We start from the raw sequence: 14496 nt of genomic DNA on the forward strand, positions 1-14496 counted from the left end.
TTTTGCTTTTTGTTTTTGTTTGGTTTGTTTCTATTAGGTTGTATAAGTTCCTTATGTATTTTGGATAGTAACCCCTTATTAGATGTATGGTTTGCCAATATTTTCTTCCATTCCTTAGGTAGCATACTTTTTTTTCCCATGAAATTTCTCATTAGGACATCTGTCAGCCACTGAATGAAAGTCTTTCTTGCATGAAGCTACAAATACTTTTTGTAATATATACAGTAAATTATAAACAAACAAGTATTCAGCAAACATTTGTTTGAGGACCTACTGTGTACCAAGTAGTGCTGTATTCTTTTCTATAAAATTTCTCATTAGAATACTTCTGGGCAATGAATAGTTTGCTGACAAATTTGCCTGCAGTTCAGCTCATTCTTTTCTTTTTCCCTCTTGATGGAAGAGGAGTCCCTTCTTCTGTCCAGGGCCAATCCCCCCATTGCCTGGGCCCATCCTCTGTGACATTCTCAGGGATGGATCTCCTCTGACACCATTATTCATAGTCTCTCAGATCTTCAACTCTTTCTCTTCCCAGGTTCTTTCCTATAGCAATAAAAAGAATACTTAAGTCTCTGAGATGTTAAAATGAAATCCTTCTTTATGCCATATTCAGCTGCTGCACTAATTTTCTCCACTTTACTACTAAAATACTTGAAATGAGTTGTCTGTGTTCCCTATCTCCACTTCCCACAGTAATCTGGCTTCCATCCCATCTCTTCACTGAAACTACACTTGCCAGTGTTATCAGTGACTTCTTGGTTGCTAAATCCAGTGGATTCTTTGTAGTCTTTTTCTTACTTGACCACTCTGCCACATTTGATACTGTTAAGCAATTCTTTTTTTTTTTTTTTTAATCTTTCCCCTTGGTTTTGATGATAACATAATCTCTTTTGCTTCTCCCTCTGTTGACATTTTCATCTCCGTTGTCTGCTCCCTTTCTCCTGTACTCTTAAGTATTGGTGTTCCAGAGTCGGTTCTCTTCCCTTCCTCCTCTACCTACTCTCCCTGAATGGCTTCATTCATTCCCATGGCTTCAGTGACCATTAACATGCTGAGGACGTTCACATTTGTATTTTCAGCCCTGACCTCTCCTTTGAGTTCTAGGTCTACATATCTATCTGCCACCAGACATTTCCAAATGAGGAACTTACAGGCTCTTCAACCTCAAAATGTCTAAAACTGGATTATCATCTCCCTCACTCCCTAAACTTACTAGCAAAATGAATGAATTAATGAATTAATTAAATCTTCTTGTGTTTAAATTTTCTCAGTGAATCATATTACTGTCCATTCATTTAAAACTCAAGCCAAAATGCCTCTGGAGTGTGAGAGATTCATTTATCCTTAGTGTTAGAATTAAAAGTTACAATTTTGTAGGTCTAATGCCTCACAGTCTTAAAATATTTGTTTCTGCCTTAGTTCCCAAAGGTTTCTTTTTTCTCAAGAATCTACATCTTTTTAAAAATTCTCTTCATTAATATTGTAGAAGAAAATTCCCTACTTGTAAATTTGACCATTAGTTCACCCCAGTGGGCAAAGTTAAGTGGATTTAGAACTACATATATCATTGATGATAACAACTTCCAACATTTATTATTGAGATAAACTGTACGCCAAGCACTGTTCTAAACACTTTGTAATCATTCATTTGCTTTCCCAAAATTCCCATGCGGTGTAGATACTGTTGCTATCCCTGTTTCAGAAAAGGAAATGGAAATGCAGAGAGACTAGAAAACGGGTCCAGCGTGACAACTGGCAGGTAGCAGAGGCAGGATTTGAACCCAAGCAGACTGGCCCTGGATATAAGCTTTTAACCTCCATGCAATACTATCTGGCAAACAGCTTGTATTCCTCATTGTAGTTTCTTATACCTGTTTTTAAAAACTTAAAAATACTTTGAATTACCAACACATGACATAATTTTAAATATGTGCCTAGAGTATACATATACAAGTTATTCTGAGAATGAGTAATGCAGTTTGCTGGTGTAATAATAGTCACCGAAAATGGATCCAAAATTTTCATTTTATTTTATATTACTTGTATTTTTTAGAGGCTTTCTAGATGTTGACTCTTGTGAAGCATAAACAGTGCATAACATAGCAATATTCTCTTCTGAGTCCTTTGCTTATTTTATGTCACATTCAGCGTCTTTTATCATTTCATCTTAAAAATATGTTGGCTTTCCACAGGATCAACACAAATCATATTCTTTCTACTGGTTTATTTCTTGAAAGTGGTTAAGCAACCACATAAAACTCATAGGAAATTAATGACTCACATAATGGAAAGCATTTACTAATGTGACTTTTGTCTCAGTTGCCAAGTAGTCTGAGTTTGTTTCCATGGTAACCCATCAGTATAACAAATGAACTTTGTCACTTTTTGTTTGTTTAGTTTGGACAGCTTTCTCATAGCTGCATGTGTTTGTGTGTGCATGTGTGTATACATTAAAGATTATCACAAAAAATATCTGAGTACTTAGGCACGAAAACAAAACCTTTTTTATTTAGAGAGAGTGTTTAATAATCCAGAGCTTTTATTTTGATGTTACAAAACTAAAAATATTATTTAAATTAACATAACTATTTCTACTTAAGTCCCTATTAAGAAAGGGCATAGTCAGCAATTTTCTAAGGTTATACATTTAAAAAATTCATTTACAATGTTTGTTCACTTGAAATATATGTAGTCATAGGAGAGTCTGCCCAAAACAAGGCAGGAAAAAAGGAAATTAGGACCCTGTCTTGCAGGATGAGGACTGAATGGAATGAAGGAGGACTCAGATTCAGGCAGTTCTTCCAGCTCCTCCCCTGGGTGACAGTGTTCTAGGATAGGGAAGGGAGGATACTGAGAAGGGAACCAAGACAGACCAGGTCATATAGGACACCAAGCATTCACCCGAAGGCCGAGTTCGGGAAGGATTCCCAGAGGAGGTAAAGAATAAACTAAATGAACTAGAATTAAACTGGTGAATGTGGGAAATTGAAAGGAGGAGTAGATGGCATGCAAGAGAAGGAAAACATCATGAGCAAAGGCAAACATAAAAAATAATAGCGTGAAGTAAATGTGAACAACAAGCACGATGAGACAGAAAGGGTCAAGAGATAAGAATAAAGATAGGCAGGGCCTTAATCATGGAAATGCCGCCCCCCTCCCCCCCATGTTAAGGAGGTTGGACCTAATCCTATAAGGTATGGGGAAGCGGTAAGGATTCTAAACAGAGAAACTACATTATCAAATTTGTATTTTAAGAGGAGCTCTCCGGTAGCAATGAGGAAGGCAGATTTGAGCGGGGACTGTTAAGGAGGTTGTTGCCAAATGTTAAGGAAAAGATATTGAGGGTCTGAATTAGGACAGTGGCACTACACACAGGAAGAGGCTTCATTTAGGAATAGTTAGGAAATAACATAGGCAAGAATTATGTATTACTCTGTTTCTGTCACTTGTAACAAAATACACAGAACTGGCTGATTTATAAGAAAACAAAATTTATTGCTTACAGTTTCAGAAGCTGGGAAGTCCAAAGTCCAGGAGACGCATCTGGGGAGGGTCTTGGTGGTGGCAACAGTGACCCAGGGGTCTTGCACAGCAGAAAACAGCAGAGCAGAGAGAGACTAACCTCTCATGTGCTCTTCTTTTAAATGTGCTCAGAACCACACCCCTGACCACCATTTTTAATCCATTCACTACAGCATGGTCCTATAATCTAATCACCTCTTCAAGGCTCCACCTTTCAATTACCATAATAGAATTTCCCATCCTCAACAGTTACAGTGAGGATTAAGCCTCAGTGAGGTTGTGGGGGCATCCAATCTGCAGCAAATTGGTAGCTGGAACCAGTCACTTGTGTCCTATGCATGACTTCATTTATTCATTAGATCAACAAATGTTTATTGAGTGTTTACTATGGTTAGCAGAATATTGTCCAGAGTGTTATGCTGCACTCTGTTTTCTGCCTTCATCATTTCTGGGCTTCCCCTTCAATAAAGATTCTTTGTTATGCACATCATGAAGTAATTAATAGACAGGTATACCTTTTACAGCTCTCGTTCAGCCCAACCTGATCTCTTGGCTCATTAGACTTTTTTACTCTCACATAAGAACCTGTTTCAGAGTCCTGGCACATATGTCAGTCCACTACTCGGGAGGAAGTATTCATGTGTCTGGATGGTGTCTTAATCCACAGAAAGTAGACCTAAGCTTATTTTTGGCTTCATTCGGTGGGGCTATACAGGTCATGAAAAATATGTACAAGAGGTTTCAAAGTGTTTCATCCATTCAATAATCAAAAATGAGGGAAACAGGAATCTGGAGTTCCTGGAGCACCTACCACAATGCGGATAACATTTGAACTCTACAGATTTCTTTATATGAGAATGATTAGACCTAAGCTGTGTCAGTTAGGATTTAGTATAGCTGCATATAAAAAAAAAAAAAACCCAAAATAAGCATTTTAAATAATAAGATTTAAGAAGTTTGGAGGGAGACAGTCCAGAGCTACATGTTTATTGGGGGTCCATCTTCTTTCTGTCTCTGCGTACCACCATCACGTAGCTTTTTCTGAAGGTAGCCTTATGGTCCAAGACAGCTGTTGACACTCTGACCACCATCATGATAGTTTTTCCGGATAGAGGAAGGAAGAAAAGGAAAAAGGTAGAAGGATACATCTCAGCTCTATTACTGTGCCTTTCCAGAAATCTCACCGAATAACCTCTTCTTACATCTCATTATCTTATACTCAATTCCATGCCTATCCCTATCTATAAGGGAGAATGGAAAAATGCAGCCTTTTAACTGGACACATTGCCAGGCTGAATAAAATCAGAGTTCTGTTTTTAAGGAAGAGGAGAGACTGGATATTGGATTAAGCAACTGGCAGTATCTGCCACATATGCTCTTGGATAAACCATTTGACTAGTTTAACTAATGAAGCTTGTGGGTAAGTAGCCTGTTGGTGAATACCATGATGAATAGAGGTGAAAGGCTAGGAGTACTAGATGAGATCACCAGTTAACAGGTGGATATATGAATCCGAGGACTAAAGTAAAAGACTTGGATTTAAGTTCTCAGTATATATATAATAGTTAAGGCCATCAGAGTAAAAAGAAAAGAAAGCCAAGATAGAAGCTTGGTAGACATCAACATTTTGAGGAGAAAGAAGAACAACAGAGAAGAAATATTGACAGAAGTAGAAAGGGACAAGAATATTTCAAGAATATTTAAGAAGTGTCAAGTACAATTTAAAAAAAAAAAAGCCCATTGGATTTGGCAATGAGTTACTCACTGGTGAGCAGTTTCAGTGAAGTGGTGGGGGTAGATGCCTAAGTAGGGGGGGGATTGAAAAGTAACTGGGAGGTGAGGAAATGGAAAATGTCTGCAAGGTAAACAGTTCTTCAAATTCCAGTTCCAACCCATTCCAGCTGAGTAATATTGGATGAGTCACTTAATTTCCTCAGTACCCAGTTCCTTTATCTATAAAATGGAGCTAGTAGTACCCTCCTCATAGAGTTGTTTTCAGGATTAAGTATGTAAATCCATGTAAAGTATTTACAACAATGCCTGGTATATAATAAGCACTCAATGAATGCTATCATCATTATCATTAGTATCATCAGCTTCAAGGAGCTTGGCCCTGAAGGCAGAGAGTGGCAGTAGGTAGACGGGGATATAGAGTTATGGAAATGTATTTTTTCTCCTTACGATTTAAAGTCCTGTTCTTTATGAAAACTTGTTCTTTATCTCTATTCTGCACTATAATTTTAATTATGTACCCATATTTATATTGCTATGCTGAAGTTTCTTAATCTCTTATTTCTTCCCAAGCCCACAATACTTAATGTTGTCTTCCTGTACTCCCTAGCTAAACTAGATAAATATTTCTGCAAATACTTCTTTCCTACTTGTTTGCTTTTTAAGAGAAACACCCATAGACAGAGTTCACTCGATTTTTAAAAGTTTTTATTACTCAGGACAAAACTGCCCTCCTCCATTAGTGCAAATGATAGCGTATATTATTTGGTATATGAAAGCTTCTACATTACAAGGGCATTTTTAAATGGGGTAAAAATCCAAGATATATTTCTGTAATTAATCTTGCCAAGGAATTACAGTTATTTCACAAACAAATGAAAAGTGACAGAACATACAGCAAGATTTTAGGGCTTTGCAGTATTAATGGATTTTTTCCATATTTATGCCATAATTCTGAGAATAATTGGCTTAATACCATTTTAAGATACCTTTCAATTTTCATATATTAGATAATAAAGCAGGATCTTCGTGATTTTTTAAATCAATTAGAAAAAAAAATGGCTTGCAATGTTGTATACTTTTGTTTCCATTTTCAGATTATTTAGTACTTGACAATGTTTTTTTTTTTTTTTTCTTCTTTTTGTCTTTTTTACTGACCGGTAACGGGATCACAACCCTCGGTGTCACGCCCGTACCGGGGACCGGCAACAGGATTGCAACCCTCGGTGTTGCGCCCGCACCGCATAACTTCGTATAGCATACATTATACGAAGTTATACGAACCCACGGCGGGAGTGCCGCCGCGCTCCCAAGCGGCGCACCCTCCAGTGCGCCACCGGGCCGGCCCTTGACAATGTTTTTGAATTTATTAATTTGGTTTTTATTTTAACAAAATTACAAAATCACGTAGTTTAGAGTCCCCAACCACCTACCCATTTCCCACGTGGATTAGCAGGGAAGGAGCCAGGAAAATAACTATATAGACTTCTCTCATCCTGCCCTCTGTCTTTCTGGTGTTTGTCCCTTTAGCACATTCAGACATAGAGGACAAAGGAGTCTGGTTGATGTCGTTTATAAAGACCAGGCTCCTGGGCCACAGAGAAGGGTTGAGTAGCTCTGTTTGACAAACAAAATATCAAGCCCAGTAGTTTTGATTTCCGTGAACACTTTTTAGTTCCCTGTATGTTCTTTTTACATCCTATATATATATAGCATCCTATTCCTATATGGTAGATGTAATTTCTTTTTTAAATCTCTTTCAGAATTTCTTCTCTTCTTGCAGCATAGGCTGTTTTGTTCAGGTTGTGTTTTTTTCTGTTCATTTTGTCTCTGTCTTTCCTGTTAAGAGACTTTCTTCATGTATCTGCTTATATTTAACCGCGAGACACTAATGTTGATTAGAAGCCTTGTACATGTGGGCCAGCCCATGGCTCACTTGGGAGAGTGTGGTGCTGATAAACACCACACTCAAGGGTTAAGTAATAACACCAAGGCCAAAGGTTCGGATCCCTATATAGGGATGGCCGGTTAGCTCACTTGGGAGAGCGTGGTGCTGACAACACCAAGTCAAGGGTTAGGATCCCCTAACCAGTCATCTTTAAAAAAAAAAAAAAAAGCTTTGTACATGTGGAAGATACTTATCATTCAGATTTTTACTGTACATGGAGCTGGCTGTCCCATTTTGTTGGGAACCCTCATATCCATCTCATTAAATCTTTTCTTTGAGCCTGGTTAGATTCTCCAGACAATATTCCCCCCACATCTTCTTGAAGAATATATGCCTGGTTCCAGCATTGTGAAGAGCCAGATTAGAAAAAGTAGGCTGGAATCTCAGAATTCAGTAGGTCTTCTAATATTTGCCCTTAAGTCAGACAGTCCAGAGATCCTTCTGTTCTACCTTGTCAGTAGAATAAACCTCAGTCCTCTGCAGAAGTCAGCAAGAGGAGCTGAGGGTCTGACTATTAAACAGTTTTCAGTCAATCCTTCTGCCTTTTGTTTCTCCTTTACTTCAAAACCAATTTAAGATTCCTACTCTTGGCTTTCACATTATCAGCATAAGGTTCAGATTTCTTCAATATGCTAAATCGGTTAACATTCGTCTGTCCCTGACCACTTATTTTTGTCTCTCTCTGGTTCTTTGTCCTTGTGAGATAATTCCCTTACTTTTTTTTTTCTAAGTAGGTTTTTTGGAGGGAGCATAGGCTAATACATACACTCAAACTGCCATCTGTAACTAGGAGTTTGTATATAATTTCATGAGAAAAGAAAAATAGATTTTTTTTAAAATGTTGTTTCTTGATTCCTGATCACATATCAGTGGTCTCAGTGACAGAAACAACCAAGTGCCTTGAAGCACAGCATATTCCTGAAGGGTCCAGGACATTAGTATATCTATCTACCTACCCTTTTGGGGAGTTCCAGAAACCATGGCTGATGACTTCTAGCAAGTCTTGAGGCTGAGGGATATTGGGAGGGAAGCAGCAGTAAAAAATTCAGTGTTTTTTTCCATTGCTTCTTATTTTTATTATTATTTACTGATTTTTTTTTTAAATTCACTTATTTTTAAGTGTACAGGTTAACTACTGCTCTTCTTAATAGGGATGCCTCAGGTTGCCTGACAAGTACCTCTAGGTCTATCCTTTGCCAAATAACTCTCATACTGCCTGTGTTGTGACCGTACCAATAAATTGCAGCCCTCCTGGATTTCCTAGGAAACTCCCCTAAAAACACCTACACGTATTCTTTATATTGTAATTTATTAAGTCACCTAAGGGTTCCTAATGAAAAAATAAATAAAATGGCCTAAGTTATCATAGTGAAACCTATGATAGAATACATACTCTTCTCTCATTTGTGTGTCCATTTACATGTGTATAAGCATACATACATGTACACATCACACACAAATACATATTTAGTTTTTAAATTGTATTTGATTTTGCAGTTCCTTTTCTTGTATTGATGGAGAAATCGATAAAACCAAATCGATTGGTCCTAAAACAAATTCATTTTATTCACTGAGGCAACTACAAGTTGACTCTCCATTACATTCTCCATAGCAGTTTTTCCTAACTGTCCTCAAGCCTTTATCTAAATTTTCAATTCACAGGGCCAGCTCATGGCTCACTTGGGAGCGCATGGTGCTGACAACACCAAGTCAAAGGTTAAGATCCCCTTACCAGTCACCTTTTAAAAAGATTATAATAATAAAATAAAATAAAAAATAAATTTTTAATTCACCCATCAGTCCCTATCATTCCATAGAAGTGACCACATTTACTAATTTTCAAAGAAAATCAGAACCATGCAAAATGGGCTATCTTGCCTTTGTCTTTTTTCTTCTCCAATTTTCTCTCTATTTTAAACCATTATCTTTCTTTTCTTCCTTTGTTAGAGGAGTAATTATCCTTTCTTGCTAAGGCTAAGCCCTCTGCCCTATACAGAATAAGCGGAAAGAATAGCATTTACAAAGTCCCTGAAACTTGAAAGAGAAAAGTTGTTGGCAAAATATAGATTTTTCCTTTGTGGACAAGTCGGCTTTGGAGTTAAATGGGTCTGTTTTGAATGCCACTTCTGCCACTTCCTAACTAAATGACTTTGAGTTGACTTCTCTCCTTGTGCTTCATTTTCCTTATCTACATGTAGAGTGAGGAAAATGCCAGCTATCTTGTACGGTTGTTGTGAGATTAAATAGCATGTGGTAAGCTCTCAATACATGATGGCTGGGCTGGCCAGTTAGCTCAGTTGATTAGAGCATGATATTGTAACACCAAGGCCAAGGGTTCAGACCTCCATACTGGCAAGCTACAAAACACACACACACACATAAAATAAGTGGTAGCTGTTGCTGTTGGAATGGCTGGAGCAAAACTATGACAACAGTTCATCTTAGAATAAATATTTGTTTATACCCAGAATAAATATTTGTTCATATTTCTGTCTCTCTCTTGCACTAACTATATACGTAAGCCCTACAAGGTTAGGACCTCTGTCCTTTGCATCTTTGTATTTTAAACATCTAACAGACACCCAGCATGTAAAATAAATGTGTGTTGTGTGTTGAATAAATGAACAGTGAAGCCTCAATTTATATTAATTGAATTGATAAGTAAATTCACTTTCTTTCAGTTTCCTGTGGATAATTAAAACCTTCCAAAGATTTTGGATCACGTTGTTAGGAATTTGTTTTCTTCCTGTTCCACCGTTCTTACAAATACTGGTTTTTAATGTATTGCTTTTGCATTATAGACTTGAGTGAAAGTGTGTGAGTGCTTTTAGCATGTCATCAATAATAGTTAATTAATTGGCTCTTTTTTTTCCCCTTCAGGGAGGTGGTGCAAGCAAACTGTGTTCATTGGAGGAAGAAGTTCTCATTTATGTGCAAAATGAGTGCAAGTGCCACTACGGGCATCCTAGATCCTTGTATCTACAGAGTGTCTGTGAGGAAGGTATAAAAATAACCTATTACTTCTCTTCTTTCAGAAACCATAATTAGTTCCATAGTCACTGACTCACTTTATTTAGCTCTGCTTTATCTTTATCATTAGAACTATTATAACATGTGATTTCACTTCACACTTGAAGCAATAATTTAAATAGCTATGGCAAATATATTGAAGAATCTGAATTTATAAATTAAAATATTATTTACAAACCCTTCTTCTCATTATCACTATACATATAAGTATTAATCTTATTCATATTAGTTTGGGGACTGTATATGTCTATATCCTGCCATTCATTAAGTTCCTATTTTTTTATTAGGCATTATTCTGGGAACTTTACATGTATTTTGTCTAACAACAACCCCGAAATTAGGTGTTATTTTCTTCATTTTCAGTAAAACCGAAACTCAAAGAGGTTAAGCTACTTGCCCAAATTTACATAGCTAATAAATGGCAAAGTAGGGACTCAAACACAAGTCTTTCTGATTCCAAGTCCAAGTTTTCTATATATTTCCTTTCCACATATTAGGTTGAGGCATATTACCAATAATCTACAAAAATGGCAATTTCATATGATTCAACTTGAGATGTATAAAAGGATGTATATGTTTTACTTTGTGTTTTATATTTCATATGCATTTTTAAACTACCAAATTAATACATAATGGTCAAAATTAAATAGAGAAGAAGGATTTAGAATGAAAAGCAAGAGACCCTGGGCTTGCTCTTTTCCATTCTAGTCCTGCATTCTACTCTATCAGCTAAAAAAGTTATATTTTTAGTTTTCTTATTCTGCTTTTTGAATGAACTGGTAGCACTATGATGTGTATGGCTATATTTTAAACTCTCATATTAATCTACTCAGTTAAAATATAACACAAATACATATGTACATAAAATGATTTTACAGGTTTTAAGCCTTTATGAAAACAGACCTCTAAAATATTCATAATTGAAGCAGCAATGATTGAGCAGAGACTTGTGTAAAGGAAGTATGGTACAGTGAAAGTATACATGGTATTATAACAGCCTGGGTTTGAATCCCAGATATGCCACTTATTAACTGTGATTCCTTAGGCAATTCTCCTGACTTTTTTGAATCTGACTTCTCATCCAAATAAAGGTATAATACTTGCTTCCTTATGGAATTATAGGGATTAACTGACATATAAGTAAAGCACCCTACCTTCTTCCATTTCTGCTTTGATTGCTGCTACTTTCATTGAAACCTTTTCTAAATGGAGTTCTAATCATGATTTTTAAAAGACCTGTCAGTCTTTGAACTTTAAAATAAAACATATAACCAGTTTAGAATAAAGTATAACTACAAATTAAAGAAACTCAGAATCTACTTTTAAAAAACCCCAAAAACTAATAATGCTATTTGAGGTAGGACTTTTTCGTCTGAGATAAACCAGTTCCCCAGCTTATGAGGTTTTGGTGTATTAGTTAGGGCATATATGATAAGCTGCTAAAACAGAGACCCAAATAGACAATGGCTTAAACAAGATAGAAGGATATGTCTGTCTTGGGTAACAGCCAAGGGATCCAGGGCTAGCAGAGCAGTCTGTCATCTTCATTGTATGGTGTCCATCTTTAGATCCAAGGGAGCTGCTCCAGTCTTATTATCTCCCAAACAGTGAGAAAGGAGAAAAAGCCAGAGAAGAACAAACGCATTCCTTTGTAGGGCATGACTCAAAAGTGGTGCACGTGACTTTTTCTCACATCCCACTGGTTAGAACTTAGTCCCGTGGCCTCACCAAACTGGAAGAAAGGCTGTAAATGAATGTTGTCTCCAGCTGGGTGGACAACAGATTCTAACATTAAAGAAGGGGAGAATGGATACTGGTGAACCACTAACAGTCTGTACCATACTTGGCTAGGTGGAGGTATTTACTTAGCTTACTCTACCTTATCTTTCCTAAGTATTGTATAAAGGAAAAATTAGTAAACTCAACTATGTAGACATTTTCTGCATTGCAAAAAATTCCATAAGAAAGGTGTAAATAAGGGGAAGATATTTGCAAACCATGTCAAAGGACAATTTCCTTAGTATAGAAAGAGTGCCTTCAAACAAATCAATAAGAAAAAGATCAACAAACCTTTAGAAAAATATGCAAGGGACAGAATATGCATTTCACAAAAAAGAACGTATAAATAACTTATAAATATATAAAAATATACTCAGTCTCACTCATATAAATTAAAACTACAAATAAAGTACCATTTTTTACCTATGAAGTTTACAAAGATCAAAAAGTTTAATAATGTATTCTGCTGCCTCAGACGCAGGGAAGAAATCAGTCACCAGGCAACAAATATGTGGTGCCTACAATGTGCCAGGTACTGTTCTAAGTTCTGGAAGGACAGTGGTGAATTGGAATGAGTTCCTGCCTCTAAGAACTTTACTTTCTGGTTGAAATTGGGGGAAGAGTGATAGAAAAGACAGACAGTAGCATGTAATTAAATAAGATTATTTCAGATGGTGATAACTATTATACATAAAATACAATGAGGTAATAGAGAATAACTTGGTGAAAGGAGATTATTTTAGAAAATTGGGGGAGGAGACAGTGAAGACTTCTCTGAAAGGTAACATTTGAAGAAGAGGCACCCAAATGAAGATCTAGGGAAAGACCATTCAAAAAGAATAGGACCTCAAAAGTGAAAAGAGCTGGTGTGAATTTCCTAGAGCTGCTATAACAAAATACAACAAACTGGGTAGCTTATAACAACAGAAATTTATTTTCTCAGTTCTAGAGGTCAAAAGTCCAAAATCAAGATGTCAGCAGGGCCATGCCCTCTCTGGAGGTGCTAAGGAAGAAACTGTTCCATGCTTCTCTCCTCGCTTCTATTAGCCTCAGGCTTGTAGATATATGACTCTAGTTACATGACTGCCTTCTCCCTTTGTGTCTTCATATCATTTTCCATCTGTGCATGTTTGTCTCTTTGTCTAAATTGCCCCTTTTTATATGACAGCAGTCATATTGGATTAGGACCTCACTTTAACTTGATTACCTATGTAAAGACCCTATTTCCAAATAAGGTCACATTCTGAGGCACTGGAGGTTAGGACTTAAACATATCTTTTTTGTAGTGGTGGGGGGAGGAGACACAATTGAAGCCATAACATGCCCTAAAAGTATAATAAACCTGTGAATTTATGTTTCTGAAATTAATGGACTAGCTTGTTGCAGACCATCCCTCTCTCTGAGGACAGCCAGAAAAGCTAGACAAAATATTGAAAACAGCGCTTGAAGGCATCAGAAGCCACCAAGATAGTAAGGACTTGGGGGACTTAGAATCCATATGGATGGGAAGCATAAAGAGGTGAGACTGACATTTGGCATTGCTTTTATCCTCAAAGCATTTGCTAATTTGTAAGCAGTGGCTAAGAAAGAACAGAAAGGAATGGCTGAGCAGCTAAGAAGCTGAACTGAGACTGCAGCAATCTTATGGGTCTCAAGATACAAAAAGTAGAGTACAGGGCCCACCATGGAGGAAGGGCCTTGGCAGACACCCTAGACTTTCAGTTAGGACTCCTAAGAGTTTCAGCCTAGGAGGAGGAGTGTAATACATATAGATCTGCCCTTACAAAGACTGAAATCCAGCTTGCAATCAGCTCAATCCCTTTTTGGATGGTTATCTGCCTCTACCTTACTACTTGCCAGAAGCAAATATGTGTCTTCTCTGACATAACATCACTCTGAACCTCAAATTATTTCTTCAAGTTTTCATACACACTTACCAAGCATACCAAGAGACATGACTAGATGACCAAAAAGCAAAAGGAAAAATAGATGATAGAAGTAGACCCATGGAAGAAACAGATTGTGGAAAGATCAAAGACAAACTTTTACAATAACTGTAATTAGTAAATAAGATGGAGAATTTCATCAGAGAACTAGAAGAAAAAGAAGCAAATTAAATTCTAAAGCTAAATTACTTAATTCATTTAGAATTAAATTTAAATGAAAATACATTAATTAAAATATAAAGCTAAATAGATTTTTAAAACTTCAACAGATGAATTTAACAGCAGGTTCTCAAGTGAAGACAGCATTGGTAAATTGAAAAATAAGACAGAGGAAAATATTCAGACTATATAACAAAGAAGAAAAGGATGGAATATATAGAAAAGAGTATAAGACATGTTGAAAACAATATAAAGGTCTGACATATATATGTGTGTGTGTGTGTGTATATATATATATATGTGTGTATATATGTATGTGTGTGTGTGTGTGTGTGTGTGTATATATATATATATATATATATATATATATATATATATATA

At 36.5% G+C, this 14496-nt stretch overlaps 1 protein-coding gene across 1 annotated transcript in view; it reads left to right on the plus strand.

Moving 5' to 3' along the window:
* The window catches only part of FAM102B (family with sequence similarity 102, member B), a 68594-nt gene that overhangs the window by 23355 nt on the left and 30743 nt on the right, over positions 1-14496 (plus strand). Inside the window, exon 2 of the mRNA XM_008566230.1 lies at positions 10082-10202. Coding sequence (XP_008564452.1) covers positions 10082-10202 — 121 coding nt within the window. The remainder of the gene's footprint in view (positions 1-10081; positions 10203-14496) is intronic.

This window comes from Galeopterus variegatus, unplaced genomic scaffold (assembly GCF_000696425.1).
Source record: "Galeopterus variegatus unplaced genomic scaffold, G_variegatus-3.0.2 Scaffold16, whole genome shotgun sequence".
NCBI classification, from domain to species: Eukaryota; Metazoa; Chordata; class Mammalia; order Dermoptera; family Cynocephalidae; genus Galeopterus; species Galeopterus variegatus.